Consider the following 23,029-nt stretch of genomic DNA (forward strand, 5'->3'; position numbering starts at 1 on the left):
TGTGTGCTCTGAACCTCAGCCTCCCTTCACTGCTTCCTGAGCTCTTGCATTCCTGAGATCCTCTCTGATTCTTGCACATTGGAGGTTTTCTCTAGCCTAGTTTTGAAGGAAATTATGTTGAGATCTGAAATATTTCACTGAATGTTGTGGCGGGGCGGGGATTGAATGATACTCACATGTGGAAGTCAACCCTTTGGCTGAGCGGCACTTCCTCTTGTAACAGACAATCCACTGTTGAGTAAAGTGGAACCATATTTTACTTTGCTCAGTGAGCAGTGTGCGAGCCTGCTTCCTGCTGCAGATCACAAATTGCCCGCTCTCTCATTATTTTGTGCTAGTTCTAATCTTGCCTATTAGGAAATGCATCCTGTACTTTTGAGCATGGCCAAAGACTTGTGTTCTTGCTCATGTGTCTCCGGTGCCTACCCCACGTCACAAAGGGTCAACTGGCCAAGGTGGGGCCAGAGGTGGGACCAGGAGTCCCGTGAACTAAGTTCTATGCTTAGAACTAACTAACTCCTTCTCTGCCATTCACTGAGTGAGGCCGAGCCTCAGATCTCCCAGCTGTAAGGGACAAGAATGGCACCCATAGCACATGGCTCTTCTGAAAAAGTGATCCCACTGTCATCCACACAGAGAGAGGCTTGGTGACTAGGGACAGTTCGGCTGGCACTGACCAGAAGGCTAGACCTCTTTGCAGTCCCTCAAAATATTTTTTAAGATTTTTTATTTACTTTTCTTTTTGGGGGGTGGGGGAGGAAGGGAGAAGGAGAAGTAGAGTAACTTCAATGTGCGGGACATACATCTGTCAGTTGCCTCTTACATGCGCCCAGCTGGGAACCTGGCCCACAACCCAGGCATGTGGCCTGACTGGGAATCAAACGAGCAAACTTTCTGTTTGCTGGGCAGTGCTCAGTCCACTGAGCCACACCAGACAGGGTAACCTCAAAATATTTGATTGATATTACCTAGTTTCCTGCCCTTTTCTACCTCTTCACACACCCTCAATCTATATCCCCTTAAAGCAAGGGTCTTGGTTTTGCTGCATTCTGGGACATCTCCAAGATCATTCTAACTTGTGATGTTGTGTCTGCCTAGAAATCTCCCCGTCGACCAGCCTTAAATCCATAATGAAAAAGAAAGACTATGGCTTCCGTGCAGGAGGTAATGGGACCAAAAAGAACCTTCAGTTTGTTGGGGTTAACGGTGGGTAAGCATCACTCGTGAAGCCCAGACTGCCCCCACACTACCTATTCCTGTGTTGCCCTTAGCGCTCTCTTGTCCTAAGGGGAAGCATCTGGTTTTCATTCTTCTTCAAGGGAATTAATCTCAACGGCCCTTTAAAACTCCATCTCGGGTTTGCATGTGTTTGGCTCCTTGCCAGCTGTGGTGGTCTGTTGGATCCTGGGCTTTTAATATGTCTTAGTTTTCGTGTCCCCCAGGGCCAGGATCCCAGTGGCTTCTGGGAGTTTGGGAGGCACATGGGCCCTTTAAGGGAGACATGTAATCTGAACCACAACACTAAAACTAGGACAAACTCTTAATTTGTTGAACTTCAAATTTCACCCATTTACAGTTTTTCTTCCTTTTACTAACTTACTGCAAACCAAACCAGTATTTTTTAGGATAAAGAAAAACAACCAATGTCTACTGACTCAGAACAGGAACCAAACCTTATTTTTCTAGAAAATAAATCATTGAATTTAGAATCATTTCTAAATCAGTCATCCAACAAACATGTGTGAAGTACCAGCACTGTCTTACATGGCAGGGATAAAAATGTCCAATAAACTGTGGTCCCCGCCTTCATCTCCCAGTTTGGACCTGGGCAGAGATAATGCAGGAAGTACAAAAGTGCTGTTATGATGAGATGAATTCTTATAGAAAGGAAGTGTAGGATGCTGGGAAACCCAGAGGAAGGACACATGGTCCAGCCAATGGGGGCCCAGGAATCTGTCTGAAAGAGGTCAGAACCCCTGCTAATTTGAGTGAGACCAGAAGGAAGATGCCAGATTCAAATAACAGTGACATCACTGTTGCACCTTCTGTGAGAGAAACGTCAGAAAGATGAAATGGGGTCATAGAGTTGCTGTTCCCACTCCTGCTAACGTCAGACACTGCAGCCCGAGGAAAATCCTTTTTGTGTTCATAGGAGAATCAGCTTTCACCAAGAAAAGGAGGATCAACTTAATCTTAAAGTGTAAAGCAGGTCCCCTACTGCTGGCTCCTGCCTTTCTTCTTTCAAGTGTGCGGAGTCAGGCCCATCTGGGGGGTTGGGAAGCAGAGGGAATGGGGGCTGGGGTTTCAGGGGGCCTTTGTATTTGCTGTCAACCCACCACCACCACCAACACCACCACCACCCCTGGCTTCAAGTGCTCCTTTCCCAGATATTCTTCAGTATTTGTCACTCTAGTGCAGTGGTTTTCAACCTTGGCTGCACCTTGGCAGTCCTAGGGGAACCTTAAAAAATAGAAATGCCTGGGTCCCCTCTCTGAAGACACCAGTTTAATTAGTCTGGAGTGTAATATAGGTATTGGGAATTTTAAATACCCTCAAGTGATTCTCATGTGCAGCCAAGGTTACAAACTCCTGCTCTAATTAAAGTAGCCCCTCCCAGCACTCTGTCCCATGGTCCTTTATTGTTTTATTCAAAGTTCAAGGTTTACTATCTGAATATATTGTTTACATGTTTATTTTCTGCCTTTCCCTATTAGAACATAGCCCATTTAGGACAGGGACCTCAATATAGTATTTAGAACAGTGCCTGACACATAGATGGTGCTCAGTCAATTTCTGTTGAATGAATGAATGAACTTCCAGATGAAGTTTTTATGGAAACAATTTTAAGACAAGAACTGCTTGGTGAATATGTTACATCCTCTACTCTCTCAGTCTCAAAAGCAACAGGTTGTTCTAAGCACAAGACAGGAAGAAATATCTTGGATTTAAACAAGACAGAATGCGAGCATACCAAGAAACAGGCCAGGTTTACAAATGCGGTGAACATGGGGGCTCTCATTTGGAGACAGGCCATGAAGGGGTTCTGTGGAAGAAGTGGCCACTGGGTCCCTGGGTCTCTGTGGCAGTGTCCAGTGGCCCTACAGCCCAAAGTCTTTGTCCATTGGTGGTCTCCTATTGGCCATCAGCAGCAGAATCAATAAATCTTCTAGGGTGTTCCCCCATGGTCTCTGGTCTGCCACCTCAGTAGAGTTGCATATAGTTGAACATAAGGACTGTAGCTGGAGAGGGAGGACCATGTGTGAAGTGGTGGTCCATGCTCTTGCTTTTGCTGTTTCCAGCAATAGTTGAAACAGGTTGCAGATGAGAAAGGCGAATGCTGGGTTCAAGTATCCCAACTGGGAGTAGACAGAGATGGTTTCTTCTTTGTTGGGTGTAAGCTGGGCTAGAACAAGGGGCTGAAAGGAAGTCTCACGATCACCTAAAGACATGAAGATTTGTCAGGCAGTTCAGAAAACTGAGGGGGGTGGATGGGAAACACGTACCTAGATGTGGGCTCTTTTCTGGAGACATTAGGATTCCAGAAGCAAATGTTTTCATAACAACTGTGGACTGCCTGTTGGGATCATCCGAATGCATTGGTCAATAGAGCATGTGCTGTTCGTGTGTTTGCCATGAAGACCGAAGTTCCTTATCTTCTCCCCAAATGGCCTCTGACGTTAGAGTCAGAGCTCTTGCCTGCACTTTTCTCTGATGTCAAGGTTCCTGGGAGTTCCCTCCTCTAGGCCTGAAGGAACAGAAAGTGGAGAATGTGGTTAGCAAGCTGGGAAGTGTCATCTAAAGCCCACCCAGGTCTCGTTCGTGTTGACATGGGCACTGGGCAAAAAGCATGGAACAAGTCACATCTGTCTCCTTTCCCAGCTACGAGACCACCTCAAGTGAGGAGACCAGTGGCGAGGACAGCTCCCCAGAAGACTTGTCTGACAGTGAGGCTGAGAAGAAGTGTGATGGCCTGGAACATAGGCGGGACAGAGACGCCCACTCCAGCTGTAAGGTGGGACAAGGCATCTCTGAGAGCACCTGCGACACAGGCCAGGAAAGGGGACCTGGGGAAGAACCCCTTCTTCCCAAGGCTGAGCGGTGAGTCAGATGGATATAGAAGGGGACACCTGAACCTCTGAGAAAAGATGAGAGCATTTATTCATTCTTTTATTCAGTCATTTATTCATTTGTTTATTCCTTCACCAGTATTTATTGAGTTTCTAATCTATGCCATGTAGTATGCACTGCTTGAACTAAACATGTGTAGCTCCTGCTTCATGGGATATAGTCATAGTTGAGCTCTACACATAAAGCTGACATTGACCTAACACTGCAAATGTGAAGGACTTTACAGCTGTTGTCTTATGTAGTTTTAAAAACAACCCTGCAAGTTAGAAATAATTACAATCCTGACTATACACATGTGGAAACAGAGGCTCAGAGAGGGTAAATGACAGAGCTAGCAGAGTGGGGATTGAGACTAGGCCTTTCCTGATTTTACCCACACCCTTCTCTGCCTCTCCCATTGGCTATGCTGATGTAAGTCTTTTAAAATGATGGGAGGTCATGTGGCATGATGAAAAAAGTACTTCAGAGTTGGGCGCACCTGGATTCAAATCCTCTATCTGTACAGCATTATTTTAAACAAGGTACTTAAGCTGTGGTCACTTCAATTTCTTCATCTGTGAAATGTAGATGACAGCAACCTGATAGGTTTGGTGTCAGGGCTGGATGAGAGAAACTATGTAAAATGCCAAAATAGTAGGTTCTCAAGAAACGGAAGGAAAAGCATAGTAAGTACCATTGTCATCATTACCATTCATCCCAGCCTGGCTGTCCAAGGAGTGATGAGCAGTCGATACCAGCAGCTTGTCACGCAGGTCCGCAGGGCTGCTCCGGCATGGCAGCACTGTAACGACGGGATGAGGGAGTGGAGCTCCCCAGTGATCGATGCCGCCAAGTCCCAGTTTAGGCCTCTCAATGCTGCCTCTGCCCTTGTCCTAACACAGGAAGAGTGTTTACCTTTGCAAACACCCAGCTTAATTGGTTTCATTTTATTGACTCCATTAGCGCCTATGGTGTCTTTCGTGGAAAAATAACCTGAAGAAGTTGGCTGGTATAGATTATTGGGTTCTTTGAAGTTTTCAAGGCAGCCAGGCAGAAAATGTTTGGTCCAGCCCTTGCTGGTGTGACTCGGTGGACGGAGCACCAGCCCACTGAAGGTTGCTGGTTTGATTCCCAGTCAGGGCACATGCCTGGGTTGTAGGCGAGGTCCCCAGTTGGGGGTGTGGCAGGAGGCATCTGACCAATATTTCTCTCATATATCAATGTTTCTTTCTCTCTCTTTCTCCCTCCCCCCCAAAAAAAATAAATAAAATATTTTTTTAAAGAAAGAAAATTTCTGGTCCAAAGTCAAAAAGACTATATCCTCCATTGCCAAGCATGACAGGAATTGCAGTTGGGCCCCCAGAATGCTTTGGCAATTGCTCCCAGCCCCTGAAAACAGCAGGATAAAAGGGCGATGTGCTTGACACTCTCTTCAGAAGAGCTCAGAAGCTGAGCCTCATTGTCAAGACACCGTATTCACCCCACATTTCTGAAGAATACCCCTTATCCTGGGAAGCTGCCCAGTTTGGGTGTTTGAATTGCTGAGAATGGAAGTGGAGATAGAGAATAACCTTTTTTAAAATCAACATGGAGACTGATACATATATTTTTTCTTTAGATACAAACCCTCTGAAGAATTTCTTAATGCATGCCGGGCATTGAGCCAGCATCTGCCAGAAACTGGGACCACCACCGACCAGCTCTTGGTACTCTGATTTTTCATTGTCACATAGAGATTGCTGTATTGTTTAAGCTGTTAGTTCCAACAAGGTGACTTTGGTCCCTTGCCTGAAGCAGTAGTGTGAGTGCACACGGGAGCCCCTTTCCTCTGGGTGCTCTCTCATCTGCCCAAAGTCTCGCCTGTTGCCTAAGATGATGGATTATGCTGAGAAAGTGGAACCAGCGCATATGCACAAGAAAGCAGGCCCAGTGCTGGGAGGCTTTTACCAAGGGTTGTTACCCATTGCATCCGGGATGTGTGTCATAAAATGATTTGTGGCTTAGGCTCAAAATTGCCGTGCAATTTGAGCAAACTGTGGGTAGAATGGAAAAGAGCATGTGGAACACCTACCATAGGTCCTATCCTCAGGAGTACTACCGATGAGATATTGGGCAAGCCAGCTCAACACTCAGAGCCTCAGTTCCCCCATTAATAAAATGAGGGTAGTAGGCAGCATGTCTCCAGTTACCCTCAAGCCCTGGCATTTAGTTTTGTAGTCTTTACTCTTTTTCTTGGGCCAAGAGGCCAAGAGACCAACTACATCTGTTTGCTCCCTAACACCTTTATGACCCTCGGAGACTTAAACATGTAACGATTGGGTTCTACTTTTAATCAAGAGATACAAGTTATGGAGGCAGCTGATAAGACCCATTGTGTAACAACTTGAAACCATTTTCAAAGCCCCCTTTCTCCTCCTTTGCAGAAGAGCTATAGAAGTAAAAATGATCAATTCAGCCCATTCCATTTTTGTTACTTTATCTTAGCTGATTTGGCAAATAAAGATCCCCAGATTGTTAAAGAACAAATATGTGATGTAGATGTTGCTTAAAATTCCTGTTATGCATTCTTAAATGAATTACAAAACTATTTCTTAGTTCTCTATTTAAAATCTACCACCATGTTCCTTAACATTAGGATCTTTCTTCAGATCCTCTTAAAGATTTGATGGCTAGCGTTGACTAGTGTGGCTCAGTGGATTGAGTGCTGGCCTGCAAATCCAACGGTTGCTGGTTCAATTCCCAGTCAGGGCACATGCCTGGGTTGTGGGCCAGGTCCCTAGTAAGGAGTATACAAGAGGCAACCACACATTGATGTCTCTCTCCCTCTCTTTCTCCCTCCCCTTGCCCTCTCTAAAAAATAAATAAATTTTAAAAGTTTTTTTAGAAAAGATTCCATGACTAAAGGAGATGTTATACAAAAAAGTCTTTCAGCCATAAAAGATTCCACTGATTTTGCCTAGAAAAGCAATTAGAGGATATGCAAACCTGACACCATACCCACATTAGGATCAAAGCACAAGACCCCGCCACCCTACTTTAGAGACAAAGCAAGTTGTACAAGGGCCTCGCTCTGTAGAGCTGTGGGAGGTTAGGGAGCCAGCCCCTTTTATACCCCCATTTTGTAGGTAAGACAAGTAAGGTTCAAAAAGCTGTGTGACTTCCAAGGTCACACAGCTGAGCCAGGACTTACGCCTGGTCACATTGGCTCAGTGACTCCAAATCCAGTTCTCTTTCCAGAATGAGTGTGAAAACATTTCTGGTACTCACATCCCCATGGGTAAATAATCTAGACATGTTTGATTTTAAACACTGAGGTCATGTCACATGTAGAGTTGATGTCATTTGCTCTGGATTCTCCTCATTTACAATTCCACAGAGCTGAACACTGTCAGGGGTGTCTAACCTGTGGCCCTGGATGGCTAGGAATGTGGCTCAACACAAAACTGTAAATTTACTTAAAACGGTTTTTTTTGCTCATCAGTTTTCTTTAGTGCTTGTGTATTTAATGTGTGGCCCAAGACAGCTCTTCTTCCAGTGTGGCCCAGAGATGCCAAAAGGTTGGACACCCGCACTGGATGGTGGAGTCCTGCCATGGGTGGTTCAGATATTTTCCCTGAAGGCCCTAGCAAAGCTCAAAAGCCAAAAAGAATTCAAGCACAGCTGTTTGGGTTTTGTTTCCAGTGTAAGTTGGTCATGTTGTTTGTCTGAGCTTTCAGCATGCATTTTTCCCGCTAATGAAATACTGTGACTTCCCATCTATGTGTATTGAAAACACACACAAGAGTCTGAGCTGAGGTCACTAAAGGCTGGCTGTATGCACATGAAAGAGGAGGTCTTGGTTGGCTGTCACCTAGACTTACAGCAGACCCAAACTGTCACCTAGTGAAGTGCCTTGGTGCTAGTTACTGCATTGCGCTCCCACTGCCCTCCACTTCACGTGGGGAAGGAGCAATCAATCACACAGGTTCAAAGGATGTTGCTGCAGCCTCCACTGCACCAGCTAGAGCTGGAGGGAGCTAAAGGGATAGAGGTGGAAGCATTCAAAGCTGACTTCCTAGTAGAAATGAACACCCCCACCGGAGCATCCCAGGCCAGAGAACCTTCTGGAATTGAGATCTTTTGCTATTTCAGAAGCAAAGCTTGAACACCATCAGTCAAGAGTGGTTTCGAGTTTCTAGCCGGAAGTCATCCAGTCCTGCTGTGGTGGCCGCCTACCTCCAGCCTCACTCCCCACACTTCCTAAAGCTGCTCGTCAACCTGGCTGATGGGAATGGAAACACAGCCCTGCACTACAGTGTGTCCCACTCCAACTTCCCTGTCGTCAAGCTGCTGCTGGAGACAGGTCGGAAATGGCTGCCACTACGCAGTCGGGGTCCCTCCTTAAAGGACAATTCGTGTACTCACTTCTTTCCAGCTAAGGGAGTCTTCTGTTCTGAGTTCCTTCTGTATTCTCAGAACTGGGGTAGACCGTTTTCTTCTATCATGTCATTTATTTTTCACCATGTTGTTGTGATGTGGGTGTTGTTATTCTCATGTTGCAGTTGAGGAAACTGAGGCTCGGGGAAAGTAGCAAGGATATAAAGGCAAGAGTACCATTCCAAACAATAATAGTAATAACAATGAGTAGTTACTGAGCACTTGCTGTGTGCTAGGTGTTGTTCTAAGTACTTTAAATATATAAATTCATTACATTTCACAATAATGCTATGAGGCACGGTTCTGTTATTATCCCCATTTTATAGAGGAAAGGCTAAGTGAAAGGCTAACTTGATCTCCTCAGACTGTTTTGTTATTGCCCAAAAAGAGACACATAAGCTTCTCAGATAAGCAAAAGTGCAGACAGATAACAGGCTGATAATCTACTGTCTCCTTTGGTGGAGAAGGATACAATGCCTATTTCCAGGGCTAAAACAGAAATTTCTTTTGAATTCTCATTCAAAAAAACTCATTCTCATTCAGGAAAAACTATTGCAGTTTTCCGCCCCCTGTTTTCAAGTGGGATTGCTATTCCTAAAGCTCTCCCCTGTTCACCCTGTGGTATTTTTCACACCCCCTGGTTCACTGCACAGCATATCCCTGGGCCTTGGAAAGGATGTACAAACACAGCCACCAGCTTAAGAGTTACTCACAAACATAGAGTGAAACTTAAAATTCACAGCTGTGGGCAATATGTGGCCAGGTGAGTGATGGGCTGTAGAGCCAGATAGACTTGAGTCCTGGCCCCACTTCCCCCTCACTTTGGCAGTTTATGTGGCTTCAGTGACCTTCAGTGTCCTCATCTATAAAATGGGAATAATGTTTGTGCTCTGCTTTAGGAGATAGAGTCATGGTCCTTGGCCCTCGTGGCCATCTCTGATTCTGCTGTAGAACTTCTTTGCGGGTAGCCTCAGAAAACATGTGAAAAAAAGTAGCCAGTTTTAAAGGCTGCTAAAAATATAAAACATTGATTCCACCCCTGGGAAAGGATTGCTTTATCCCATTTTAACCAACAGCATCCTGTTGAACAGGCTAAGGCAGTCTCTCCTCTGGCCCCTTGGGAGCTGTTCCAGTGCTCACTGCTTCTCTTGCAGGCATCTGCAACGTGGATCATCAGAACAAAGCTGGCTATACCGCCGTGATGATCACTCCCCTGGCTTCTGCGGAGACCGATGAAGACATGGCTGTTGTCTGGAAGCTCTTAAGGGAAGGAAATGTGAATATCCAAGCTACCCAGGTAGGAGGTGTGAACCTGATCTCCACTTTAATAAATGCCAGAACCTCCTGGGTTTATTCTGCCGGCAGGGTGAGAAATTCCATGTAAATCCATGTAGTTTTTTAAGCCAAGAAGGCTGGGGCTTCCAAATGGTGTGTGTCCAAAGGCTGATCATTTGGTCTCTGCAAAACTCCTGAGACCCAGACAGGCTGGGACAGAGGTCAGGACACTTGTAATCTATGTCCCAGTCTGAAATTGGTCAAATTCCATCTGGATTCAACTTCTCAAACCAAATATTCCCACAGTTAGCGCCTTCAGAAGGCATTTTGCTAGTTGGCTGCTCTAGGAAGCCTCTGCGAGTGATCCGCCTTAATCATGGATTATAATGCCATTTAGTGTTGCGATGTAGCTCTGTTCAGCTTCTGGGCTCTTCTTCTTGAGAACACAGAGTAAGTATGGTTCCCACTGAGTGGGGCTTTGAGCAGACAAGGCTCCACTACCAACAGGCCACTTACCCATCTTCAGCCAGTACAAGAATGAGTAGAGTGCATTCAGCTGTCCTTTCCCCCACTGGAGTGATCATAGGTGGTAGACTAACTATCAAGAACTATCAAGGGGTTTGAGATTTCACTTTACCTGAAAGCTAACAAGTTATCATGCTACAGTGTCATGGATGCTGGCAGATACATGAGATGACATATGTCAGAGACAAAGGACAGAGTGTTACAGTAGTAGGAGCAGTGACAGCATTGGTACTGACACCAGTTCCCTGAAACGCAATTCCCCATTCCCTCTGGGCAGCGTGAGGAGGGCCAGGTCCCCTTGCACAGAGCGGGTTGTGTTACTGGAAAGGAACTCTGAGTTTAGGGAACCTGAGCCTTTTATACTGGCCAGTAAGCCTGTCTGCCTCTGTTCGGGAGGAGATACTCTCTGGCTTCCAAAGCTGTTCACTGTACAAACAACCTTAAAAAGAGAGACGAAAACAAAAGGGCAGGCAGTGCCTCACTCACCTGATGTGCATAAAGCCAGGGAATTCGTGGCACATTGTCTCCCAACAACATACTGAGCTCCACTCCCCTGCAGCCACCAAAGTGATCGCATGCAGTAGCCTAACCTGACGGTGAAGTCGTTTTGCAGGCTTTACCTAATGGCAGTCCTATTGATGTCAAGGACAGACGTTTGTGGATCACATTCTGGTTTTCAAAGTATTTTCACTCACCCACACTCCTACTCCATAGGACTCAAGCAGTTTTCATTTTAATGTTTCCCATAAACATTGATTTTTTTCTAAATTGTCCTTCTTGCAAGAGGGGATGCCTACCTATGATCAAAATCAGCATTCCCTCCTCTTTTCTTTCAGTTTACGGAGGAGAAACGGACGGTCTAGGAGGGTAAGGGACTCAGCCCAGGTCATCAGAGAATTCACAGCGATAGCTGTTCCCTTCAGCCCCCCTTGGGGCCTTTACGTATGAGGAGAGGTGCAGGGACCTGGTTAAATGGGAGAGAGCTGGGAGGCTGGGAGTCTCCTGAGATAAGCTACTTAGTTTTCCTTGTACCTCCAGGGTCAGCACGGCACCTGGCAGCACCTGGCACATAGCAGTGCTGTGTAAGTGATCATTACAGTCAGCTGTACTGAACTGGACCAGGAGGGAGGTGATGAAGGACAGGGGGCCCTGAGTCAGGCAGAGGGGCAGATGTGACCACAATCTGCATATGTCATCTGGCTTTAATACCACTTGCAGAGATGGGTCTGGGTGGAAACCGTGTGGTCTGGTTAGTTCAGTTAACAGCCATTACCTCAGAGCTGAGTATGAGCAAACCAAAAAACAAACAGACTTCTCTGGAAAGATCTGTCTGGGATCCAGAGAATGGAGAGCCAGGACAGCTGCTAATACATTCCCACATCCTGAGCATTTGCATATATTATCTCTAACCCTCATAATGATGGTAATAGCCAACATGTACTGAGCATTTGCTAGATGCTCAGGTCTTGCAACAACCCCATGAGGCAGGTAATATTGTTAATCATTCCCATTTTATCAGACCACAAGAAGTCACCAAGAAGTTAACTTGTTCAGATTCACACGGGTAGTAAGTGGCAGAGCCAGGATTTTTGTGATTGCCACCCGCCCTCTTTCCTCTAAGCCCCAGTGCTCTGGGCAGGGGGAAGCACGATCCATCAGTGATGGCAGATCAGCACTTTAGTAAACATATCAGCGAACATGTCTTAGCACTTGTTACTTGTAAGACACTGTGCTCAGAGCCATGGGGGATCTGAAAGAAGAGAAAACATGGTCCTTGCCTCACTGCTGCAACCTCACGAAGTCTGATGTTTTGTCAGAGGACGAGCTTGACCCACCTGGAACCTGGGAGAACCATGAGGGCAAATACAACCAAGTCCTAGGAGAGGATTATGTACATACAGGAAAAATGATGAGAAATGATGGGCAATTTGCAATCAGAAAAATTACTACTACATAATATTATATTTATAACCTTTATCTTATTTGATTCCTTCAAGATCCCTGTGGGGTACATAGGATAGATCATTATTATATTAATTTTTAAGAAAAGAGAAGCTCTGGCTGGTGTGGCTCAGTGGATGGAGTGTCGGCCTGCCAACTGAAAGGTTGCTGGATCGATTCCCAGTCAGGGCACATGCCTGGGTCATGGGCCAGGTCTCCAGCTGGGGGCGTGCAAGAGGCAACCTATCTATGTGTCTCTCACACATCAACGTGTCTCTCTCTGTCTTTCTCCTTCCCTTCCCCTCTCTCTAAAGATAAGTACATTTTAAAAATCTGAAAAAAACAAAAAAGAAAAAGAAAGAAAAGAAAAACCAAGATTCAGGGAAGACACAGGAGATGGCCAGGGTCATGCACCAGGAAAGAGCAGACCAGAGCTTGGACTCACTTTCTGACTCAAAGTCATTGCCACGTCCACCAATGATCATAAGGATGTAAAAAATTGTCAATGGGTGTGAATTAGTAATGACCACAGGGCCATGCAAGATCTTGAGACAAGAGGGTTTTGGTGTCATTAAACTGAAAGTCCCAGGGGCATTCAGAGCAGACCAAGGCTTCTGGAGAAGGTCAGGCTGGGGCAGGCAGTAGTAAGTCATGGTGCTGAAACATTCAGCCCTTCACTTGTCCCATTATTCGACATGCATCAGCACAAACTAGCTGGTGGGCAGTGGGGAGAAAGAGATGAAGTCCCTGATATCAAAATGTCAGTCCATGAGAAAGAGATTGGCAGCTTGTAACACCAAGTGATAAGCGCTGTGTTATGAATCTCATGCCTGGTTGTCAGTAGAGGGCTTTAGAGAGGGTGTAGCAGTAGACTAGTGTTTTGGAAAAGAAATAGAAGTTTACCAGGTGTTGAAGAATGTGTCCCCTACCAAAGGCAGAAGAAAATTCTGGTCATCAGCCATTTTCCGGAGAAGTTATTCCTGAGCACACCCAGGCAGGACAGGAGTCCTTCCCCATAGGCAGCGGACTCACCCGCCCTGGGCTCTGTGTGCAGGGAGGCCAGACTGCGCTGATGCTGGGAGTCAGCCACGACAGGGTGGACATGGTCCGAGCGCTGCTGAGCTGCCAGGCAGATGTCAACCTGCAGGACCACGATGGATCGTCGGCCCTGATGCTGGCCTGTCACCATGGCAACACGGACATGGTGCAGCTGCTCCTGGCACACCCGGCCTGTGACAGCAGCCTGACGGACAAGGTGAGACTCACAGGCATTGACAAGCAGGTACTTCCTTCCTGAAATGTGTCTTGCTGGCCAGCAGAACCCAAGGAACACCATAGCAGTCACAACAGAATCAACCTCAGAATTGACCTGTTGTGGGATTTAAATGAGATAATCCATGGTAAATGCTTGGAGCCTTGGATTTCAGAAACTCCAAACCCTAGCCTTTCCCACCACTGTGAGGGAATGTGCATAGGCCTGGCACCTCATCTGGTCCCAGCAATAACAACATGTGGGCTTCAAGGCTGCAGCTCAGATGGAGGACCTCTGCTGTTCATGGGGACTCCTGAAAGGCTGGAGGAAGTAACCAAGTGTAAATTAGGTCCACTCTCGGACAGTGATCCACCTTACAGAACAGCCCATTTCATCAAGCCAGCCTGCTTGAAGTTGCAATGCCAGACACATGCTTCTTACGTAAACTTCTTTGAAAGGTGATGGCGACCATGATGATAATGATGGTGACAATGATAGTGACGATAACGATAATAGCTCACATGTATCAAGTGCTTTCTCTGTGCCAAGGACCATCCTGAGCGTTTACCACAGACCATCTCATTTAAATCCCACCACTACCTTGTTACGTTAACTTGCTCATGTCACTCATTTGCTCACAAGAAAATGGAGGCACAGAGTAGTTAAGTAACATGCCCAAGATCACACAGTAAGTGGAATGCTTCTCCTTCAAGTTCCTAAACCCAAACTCTTAACTGCTGCATCATCATCTCTGTTGTCACACTGAGGGTCCATGTTTCTGGTTCCCTGCTAAATCTCTGCACCTAGTAGAGTGTCTGCCACACATCAGATGAATGAATCAACAGCTGAGTGAATGAACCCCTAAACTTCAAAGGTAAGTTCTCAGGAACTGCTTCTGTGACTGATAATTGCAGCAGGTAATATTTCTGGAGTCCTCACAGGAACTAAATTCTTTCCATGCATTAATTTTCAATAACCCAGTGAGGCAGGTAGTGCAATCCCAATTTTTTTTTAATGATAAGAAAACAGAAGCCTAGAGAGTTTGTGTAGCTATCATAAAGTCATAAGTTGCTGATTCTCAGAGCAGGGATTCAAGCCCTGGTTTGACTCCAGTGTTCTTAATGTTGGCACTATAATTTAATACTTTAAACAGACCTCTATATACTTCTTAACATACACAGTTCAAAAGGAATAAAGTTCTGGGGAGGGGTAGAAAGTCCTGTGTTTTTCGAGGGACAGAGCCTCTTACTAAGCTACATCTGAACTACCCTAGATTGTTCTATCAGTGATTCGAGCTGCTAGGTCCCTAACCAGGAAGCAGGGCTCTCCAGTTCAATGTCTTCAGGCCCCTGAGCCCCAGTTCTACCCTGAAGCGATTTCTGAGATAATTAGAAGACACAGACCCTCTTGAAATGCAGGTAGGAACAGTGGTGGGCTGCTGGGAACAAGAGCCCTTGTTCCAAACACAGCCCATTCAGACAAAGGATCTGTGCCAGTGAGCTTCCTGCAGGGTCACCCAGAGGGAGGAGGAGGCCTCTGGCCCCTTAGGGGTGACCTGTTGCCTTGGGGAGCCCTGAGAGGGAAGGCTAGTGAGATGGGTGCATGAGCTTCGGGAGTCCCTGGTTAACTGGGATAATTGGGCCCTGAGATGTGACCCTGAGAGCATCTCCCGGATGCCTCTGGAGGTCTGCCCCAGATGAGAGAGAAGTAAGTGGCTATGGCTGCCTTCAGGAGATGGAGGGAGGGCTCGGTTATACTTCAAAGGACTGCAGTGACTGTTAGAAGCGTGGACTGTAAACACTCACAGGTGTGAAACTGGGTTCATCGACTGTGCTTTGGGCCCATTCACCTAATCCCTCTGAGTGTCTGTGGGCTCACCTGTAGATAGAGGTAGTAATAGACATTACCCAAGTACAGTAATGTTTGTAAAGCCCACATCTTCCACCTAGGAGGCACTCGGGTGATGGTAACTGTAAGTGTTACAGTCACATGAACAGTGAGCTGAAACAAACAACTGCTAACTACATCAACAAGTAGGGTCCTCGGTATTTGCAGGCAGAGTCTGGGGGGAAGGTCTAGATTTAAGTAGGGGAGCGCCTACCTACGAGGAGACTGGCCCCCACAGGGTGAAGTGGTGTTGTCAGCGAAATGGGCTTTAGTCCCGTGGTTCTCATACCAGGGCGATGTTGCGCTCCAGGGAGGTTTGGCAATGTCATTTTTAAAAAGTACTTTTTAAATCCTCACCTGAGGTTATTTTTTTAATTGATTTTAGAGGAAGAGGGAGAGAGAGAGAAAGAAAGAAATGTCGATGTGAGAGAGAAACATCGGCCAGTTGCCTCCTGTACGCACCCTGAGCGGCAATTTAGATATGTGCCCTGACTAGGATTCGAACCTGCAGCCTTTTGGTGCACAGAATGATGCTCCAACCAACTGAGCCACCTGGCTAGGGCAGCAATGTTATTTTTATTTGTCCCAAGTGAGGGAGGAAGAGTTCCTGGCATCTAGTGAGTAGAGGTCAGAGATGCTGCTAAACATCTATGATGCACAGGAACAATGAAAAATTACAAATTACCTTCCCAACATGTTAACACCACCATGGTTGAGAGACCCTGGTATAGGTGAGTGCTAAAATCCAGGTGGGATTAGACAACTACCTTGGTCAAGTGCTACATCAGGAAGAGCCAGGCCAGGGTTGAGGATGAGGCCAGCTGCCACTCAGGGCTGGAAGCCTGGAAGGAGGACCTGGAGAGCTAAATAGGAGATGGCTGCAGAAGCCTGTCATAGCGCAAGTGGAGAGGCTTGAGGTGCCCAGAGAGCACCAGGATGGCCAGGCTGTGAGGGCGGCAGCTCCACAGGGCATCCTAGGCCCAACCCATGGCCCAATCCCCTGCTGCCTGCTCAGGTCAGGGTCACTGCAGGATTCACACCCAGAGTCCCCAAGGGTGATGTGGGTGAGACATTTCAGTGTCAGGTGGGGACTGCTGACCGGGACCCACCGAGCACCAAGCCCTATGCCTCAAGCTTTGCATTGAAAGGCAAACTCCAGCCCTCATCATGATCACCAAATCATTTCACTGTTTGCCCTTCCCATACAGCTTGGATGCAGGGGTCATTTGGGAATTTCCTTGGAAACCTGAGAGAATTAATGTCCTGAAATTGGTTTCTCTCATCCTACCAACAGTTAATGGTTGATCTAAACGCAGACCTCCCAGAACAGCCAGCAAGGAATGTTCCCTAGGTTTCTAAGGTAATTCAAGAAATTGACCACCCAGCCTCCCAGGGGCTGTGAGAGTGATCAGCACAGGAAGGTGGTGGTGAAGGCTGAGCCCCAGGACCCAGAGGCTCACCCATCAGATCAAAAGCAGACTCTGCTTTGTTCGTCTTTACCTAATTTATAGTGGATTCTTGTCATATTGAAAGGCAACCCCCCCAACCAAACACATGCACACACACACATGTGCACAGAGTGCTGGCTTCCCCGGCCCCTTTGTCTCCAGGTTGGCAGTGTTGCTGAGCAGGGTTTGCTGCATCTGGCTCCCACTGGTATGCCAGGCTGTGGGCTTGTTCCCAGGGCTCAGGCTCAGGCAGAGGTGCTCGAGAGACACACCCTCCCCAGGTGGTCTCCCAGGCCACACTTTTTGAGCTGAATGGGGCCCCCCACCCTCCATGTCTGCAACTGAGGAGCCCACAGATACAGGTTGACATCTCCAGATGGGCCCTGTTCAAAGGTCTTTGGGGACTGGCCCAGTGGCTCCTCTCCATGACAAGAGTGATCACACCATCTTCATGGCTATAGAGAGCCTCGCAGCTGACGAGGCACAGCGATGATGTCCAGACTGCAGGGGACAGGCCTAAAACCCAGGCCCCTGTCTGTGGGGCTTTTACAAGACTCCTCTACTTAAAATCTTTGCTTTGTTCCTGACTTGCCTAATCTAAAATAATTCACCAGGACTTCAGTTGCTCAGGATCGTCATCACATTGGAATGATTACTGTGGCTCTCTGACATCCAGCACCCCCTCTTTCAGCAGTGCATTCTGAGAACCAACCCAAGGGCAGCCATGGGGACAGGCCCCGGGATGCTCACCGGGCTGCAGGAATGGGCCAGATGCAGTGCCCGGCCTCGTGGAGACAGGGATTTACCAAGTAACCCCACGAATACCACTTATAAAGGGTGGTCAAAGAAAGCTACAAGGAATCATGAGGCCCCTTCAGGGAACGAACTCCATCTGTTTTGTGAAGCCCCTGTGCCCCTCCTTGGGGTCCCGCTGCCATCTGCACACACAGAGACATTGTGCTTTCCTCTGAGCTCACTCTTTCCCTCTTGGCTCATATGGCTGTATGCTGTGCTATACAGTTATTTATGTGTGTGGGGCCCCGGTGGCAGCTGGACTCCATCCTGGTGCACAGAGGAAAGACTGAAGAATTTGAGGCTGAGTGTGAACACTTCCTACCTGCTTCTGTAGAGTTTCGACATTTTAGGAAGTACCAGTAATGGTGCCCTGGCTGGTGTGGCTCAGTGGATTGAGTGCTGGCCTGTGAACCAAAGGGTTGCTGGTTCGATTCCCAGTCAGGGCACATACATGCCTGTGTATGGGCCAGGTCCCCAGTTGGGGGTGTGCAAGAGGCAACCACGCATTGATGTTTCTCTCCTTCTCTTTCTTCCTTCCTTCCCCATTCTCAGAAAATAAATAAATAAAATCTATTTTTTAAAAAAAGAAGTAATTGCCCTATATACAGTGAAGTAGAAAACAAACTAGCAGGGTCTTGGGTGCCCTCTGTGTATCAAAGTCCTCAATATTTATGCAACAAACTGTAAAAACATTCACACTATTGGTGCTAAATAAGGATCATAGGTAGTAGCTTCAGGTTTTATATGCAAATGAGTTACCAAAATAGTGGATTTTGGAGACAGCTAAGTTTCAGAACTCTGGATACATAATTGAGCTCTTTCACGAGACTGTGCTGCCCTGGCAGATGGTGTCCACTGGGTCATGTCGGCCTTTCTGCTCGTCTCTCCGCCAGCACTGCCTGCGAGTGCCCCTCTGAAGGCAGCTTCAGCAGACAGTGGCCCCAGCAGCTCCCTGTGTTACTGAAACAGCGGAGAAAGCACTGGGGTATCGTATATTGGGAGGTAAAAGTATGTATGTCTTTCCACACTGGGAGCCCACTTCTAAGAGCTGGTCCTTAGGAAATATTCAGAAACGGGAAAATGCTTTCGGCACTAAGTTTAGGATGATGAAGACTTGGGTACCACTCGTGTCTCCAACGGAAGGGAAATACTTCAGTAAGTTATGGAATAGTATGTCCCCAATCAGAAAAAATGGTATGTTCTGAGGACTGTGTAAGAACAGGGAAAAATTGTATAACATACTTTGGTGAGTTCAAAATACAAGCACATTTAAAATTGATGTACACTATCATTCATCTGTTTGAAAACCAGTAACAGATTTGCATAGAAGAGACTGGAGGGAGATATACCAAAAATGCTAACTTTCTCTTAGAGCTGCATAATGGAATAATGGAAGAGTTCTTTTATTTTCTTTCTTCTGTTTTCCAATTTTTTTAAGTGTATTAAAAACCAAGTGACAGTTCATTTCCGTTGACATGACTCTTCCAGAAGTGGATGCTGTTAATGTTGTTTCTGTGGAAGGGGGCCCGTTTCTCGTGATTCTCCTGCCATTTGAATCTCCTCCTCTCCCGGGGTCTCTGGATGCTTGGAATAGACTTCTATGCCCACGTATACTCCCTACTCCCAGTCCCCTCTTCCATTCTGGGTGGGACGCAGACAGGATAAAATTTGTTTCTCCTTTTCTTTCTCCCCTGTAGGCTGGCCGAACAGCTCTGTCCATCGCTCTGCACCCGCCTGCCCATGTGGAAATTGCAGGGCTTCTGCAGGCCCATGTGGAGCAGGGCAGGGCCCTGGGGCCATAGGGGCTGTGGAAGAACTGGCAGCCAGGAACAAACGGCCCCTTCTCTGGACTCCTCCCTCGCCCTTGGAGAGGGCATGGGTCACAGCGAGAGGGCCACCCCTCAAGAGGAAAAACTATGTCAAATATGCACATACATTCCTGTTGTGTAATTCTGCTCAGTAGGATGCTTTGTAGTTTTGCCTTAGGCCAAGCCCCCAGACAACTCAGGCTGCAGAGCAGGGTGCAAGGTGCAGGGCGCTTTGGTGTCATCTAAAATCCCGGATATCTTCAGCCTGGAATTTTTCATGACTCCACCCTTTGTAGCATTGCTTAGTGAGCCAGCAGGCAGGAGCACATTAGAAAAGCAATACTTTTTACATGGAATTTTAAAGTGCACCATCTTTTTGTTTTTTACTCAATTATGTATGAATATGTCCCCTTGACTATGCATGTCTAGAGAAGATGGGGGAGATTTAAACAGTCGTCCTGTCAGTCATTCTCTAGAGGATCATAGGAGAATCACCATGCAGACAGGTGACACCGAACAAACTCCATTTGGGGCCTGTGCCCACTTGGGGTGGAAAGAGAAATCTTAAATTCAGTCAAGGTAGAAAGAAGCACACTGGCGTCAGTGCCAGACCTACATCTAAACCACCTGTGAGTCATTTAGCAGCTCCAGTTTGCTCCACGGAAATTGGAATTAATCAGGAAATCCAATCCAGTGAAGCACACATGTATTTAGGCAATCAGTTACGTCAGCTATTCTGAAAAAAAAAACAAAAACAAAAACAAAAACAAAAACAAAAAAAAAACAAATGAATCAGAGTATCCTCCTGCGGATGGGTTCTTGCCATCCAGAAGTCCCGCATTTCCTCCATAGCTGTACCCATGGCCCTATGGTAATCCCAGCTCCTTCCAGCCCCAATGAGCAAACTGTGAGCCCACTGAGGTCCTGAGGTTTCTGCGGTCCCAGAGGGCAGACTCTTCTGGCCTGGGTCACAGCAGGTGTGTGGGAGCCAGGCAGAGCAGGACTCCCCTGGGCTGGCGTCTCTCTCCCCTGCACAGTTCTCTCTTAAACTCCCGTAATCCCAGGACTCATACGTATGTGGCCCATATTCAGTAACTCACACAGGGTCATCTACAAATTTGTTCTTTCTTAAAGTCTCTTATGCACAAAATCACCTTAAGTGAAAAAGAGAGACATCAGAGTTCAGTGAGTCTCACATTGGAAACACAAAATCTTGAGATCTTATTTTGACTGAGATGCCAATTTGCTTGGTGCCCCTTGGGTGAGTCACAAAACCTCCTTGGGCCTTAGTTTCATTGTTTTTAAAAACGAAACTTACACAACCTACCTCCTGGGGGTGTTGTGCAAGGCACAGATGATGGAAGTTTGGGAATCCACTTTCAATCCAAGAAGACGGGATACGGGTTTGCCATTAGGATTCACAAGAGAGGCTCACAGCCCCAGAGCAGGACACTGGCATGTGACGGAGTTGCTCAGAGGTGGCAAGAATGGAGCAATTAATAAGCTAAAAATGTTATATAAATGGGTTTGTTTTGACCTCAAAGCACACTTTAAGAGCAAAGCCCTACATCAATAAATATTTTAACCCAGTGCTTCTCAAACTCTGATATGTGCACAGATCTCCCAAGTGTAGTAGGTCTGGGGGAGGGAAGGGGCCTGATATTCTGCATTTCTAACCAGCTCCCAGGGGATGCCAATGCTGCTGGGCCACACCACACTTGGAGTATCAAGGCCCTGGCCTTTGACTGTTTGTATAGTAAAATGCTGCCCCTCAATCTTTTGTCTCAAAGTTTCTTTGCATTTCTCTGCTCTTGGTTCTTGGGAATTTGCCTTGAGTCTTATTTGCTATTATGGTTCTGCGGTCAGCAGTAGGGGGTCCGTGTCCTATGTTCATACTGTCACTTCACCATCTATTTGAGAAAATAGAATGGTGAGGAGGAAGCCCAGAATAATACAGGGGAGTCAATACAGGTACCAGAGCTAATCTGAGAAAATCAAGGGGGGCTTCCTGGAAGCAGAGGCATCTGAACTGAAAACAAAGATTAGTGAATGTCACCCAGAAAAGGAAGATGAGTAAGAGATGAGGTGAGGTGAGGTGAGAGTGCCAGATAGAGAGACCAGTGCTTGCCAGGGATGGACGACAAGACAGCAGACATTTGGGGACCTTCATCAGTTTAATAGGACCATGACATGGGGGTTGGGTGAAACACTGAGATAAAGGGTAGATTTGGAAGAGATGAGACAGATAAGACCTGTGGACAAGATCATAAAGTGCCCTAAGATTATGATAAAGCTTTGTTCTAAAGGCAATGGAAAGCTACTGAAAATCAAGTTCATGATGGAGAACTTTGTTCATCTAGCTCTCACTTAACACAGATTTATCAGGTACCCACTCCCTTCTAAGTGTTTACTATGTTTGGGGCTGGGTATATATGATAGGCAAGGTAGACAGAGAACTTACAGCTTAGGAGGGCAGGATGACAAGTTATCATGGAACAATATGATGCATGTAGTGACCAGGAAAGGACAAGGTGCATGGGGATACATAGGTGGGACCCTCATCCTGGTCTGAGGGAGGGGAGGGGCCCAGGGGGGCTTCCTAAAGAATATTTAAGCTATCTGGAGGATGAATGGACATCAGCCAAGTGACAGAGGAGCAAAGGAGGAAGCATGCATAAAACCTCTATGGTTTTATGGACAAGGGAGAACACTGATTTGAGCATTAAAAGAACAGAAGGGGAAAAAGGAAGGAAGGAAGGTTCCCAGATGAAGCCAGAGAGAAAGCCAGTGTACCAAGTTTGGAACACAGGAAGCAACGCTCAGATTTAGATTTTAGAAAGTGTATTCCATGGGGAGGTGGGGGCGGCAGGATGAGTGACATTTATTCAACAAGCATTTGTGGACTATCTATTCTGGGTCCCAGACTCGAGGGTTCCTGGTCTGGTGGAGGATACAGGCACAGGCTGGCAACAACTACGAACAGAATGAGTAATGCAGGTCTGAAGAGTGCTGTGGAGACGTTCCCGGCCGGAGGGAGTCAGGGAAGCCTCACACAGGAGGTGGCTTTGAGCTAAGCCACAGGAGGCAGAGGGAGGAGTTTGTCAGGCCAATCTGGACAGAACAGTAAGTACAAATATGTGAAGTGTGAAAGACCATGGGCTGACTGGCAATGGAGAGAATTTCAAAATGACCTCAGTTTAGGTTGCACGGGGCAAGTGACTGAAGAGTAGAGTTAAGAGGAATGTTAGTAGATATACCTGTAGGCTGGGATCAGGAATTTGGATTTAAGCCTATAACTTGAAGAGGAATCAGGGACCTCTTTGAGAACCTGAAGCTTTCTTTAGAAAAATGCACATAAATTTGCAAAATCCGCATGTAATGTCAGGAATTCAGAAATCTACAGTTAAAATCTCAATGCTGTGGACAGCGGGGAGCCATTGAAGAATTTCTACACAGTGGAGCCAGATCAGATTTGCACATTAGAATGTTCACAGAGGGAGGCTGGAGAGAGACTGGAGGTGAGGGGGTCAGGTAGGAGGTGATGCTGAGACACTGGGTACAGAGTGAGCAGTAAG

General features: G+C 46.7%; 1 protein-coding gene across 3 annotated transcripts in view; it reads left to right on the forward strand.

The window, feature by feature from the left end:
• Positions 1–21,229, forward strand: part of KANK4 (KN motif and ankyrin repeat domains 4) — a 67,152-nt gene extending 45,923 nt beyond the window's left edge. For all 3 annotated transcript variants that reach the window (XM_045835616.1, XM_045835617.1, XM_045835615.1), the window contains 7 exons: positions 1,099–1,210; positions 3,880–4,098; positions 5,726–5,813; positions 8,239–8,449; positions 9,678–9,820; positions 13,319–13,519; positions 19,344–21,229. In XM_045835616.1, coding sequence (XP_045691572.1) covers positions 1,099–1,210; positions 3,880–4,098; positions 5,726–5,813; positions 8,239–8,449; positions 9,678–9,820; positions 13,319–13,519; positions 19,344–19,448 — 1,079 coding nt within the window. In that variant the 3' untranslated portion in view covers positions 19,449–21,229. The remainder of the gene's footprint in view (positions 1–1,098; positions 1,211–3,879; positions 4,099–5,725; positions 5,814–8,238; positions 8,450–9,677; positions 9,821–13,318; positions 13,520–19,343) is intronic.
• Positions 21,230–23,029: the final 1,800 nt, after the last annotated feature.

The sequence above is a fragment of the Phyllostomus hastatus genome, unplaced genomic scaffold (assembly GCF_019186645.2).
Source record: "Phyllostomus hastatus isolate PE091 unplaced genomic scaffold, TTU_PhHast_1.1 phas_contig_209, whole genome shotgun sequence".
In the NCBI taxonomy this organism is placed as follows: Eukaryota; Metazoa; Chordata; class Mammalia; order Chiroptera; family Phyllostomidae; genus Phyllostomus; species Phyllostomus hastatus.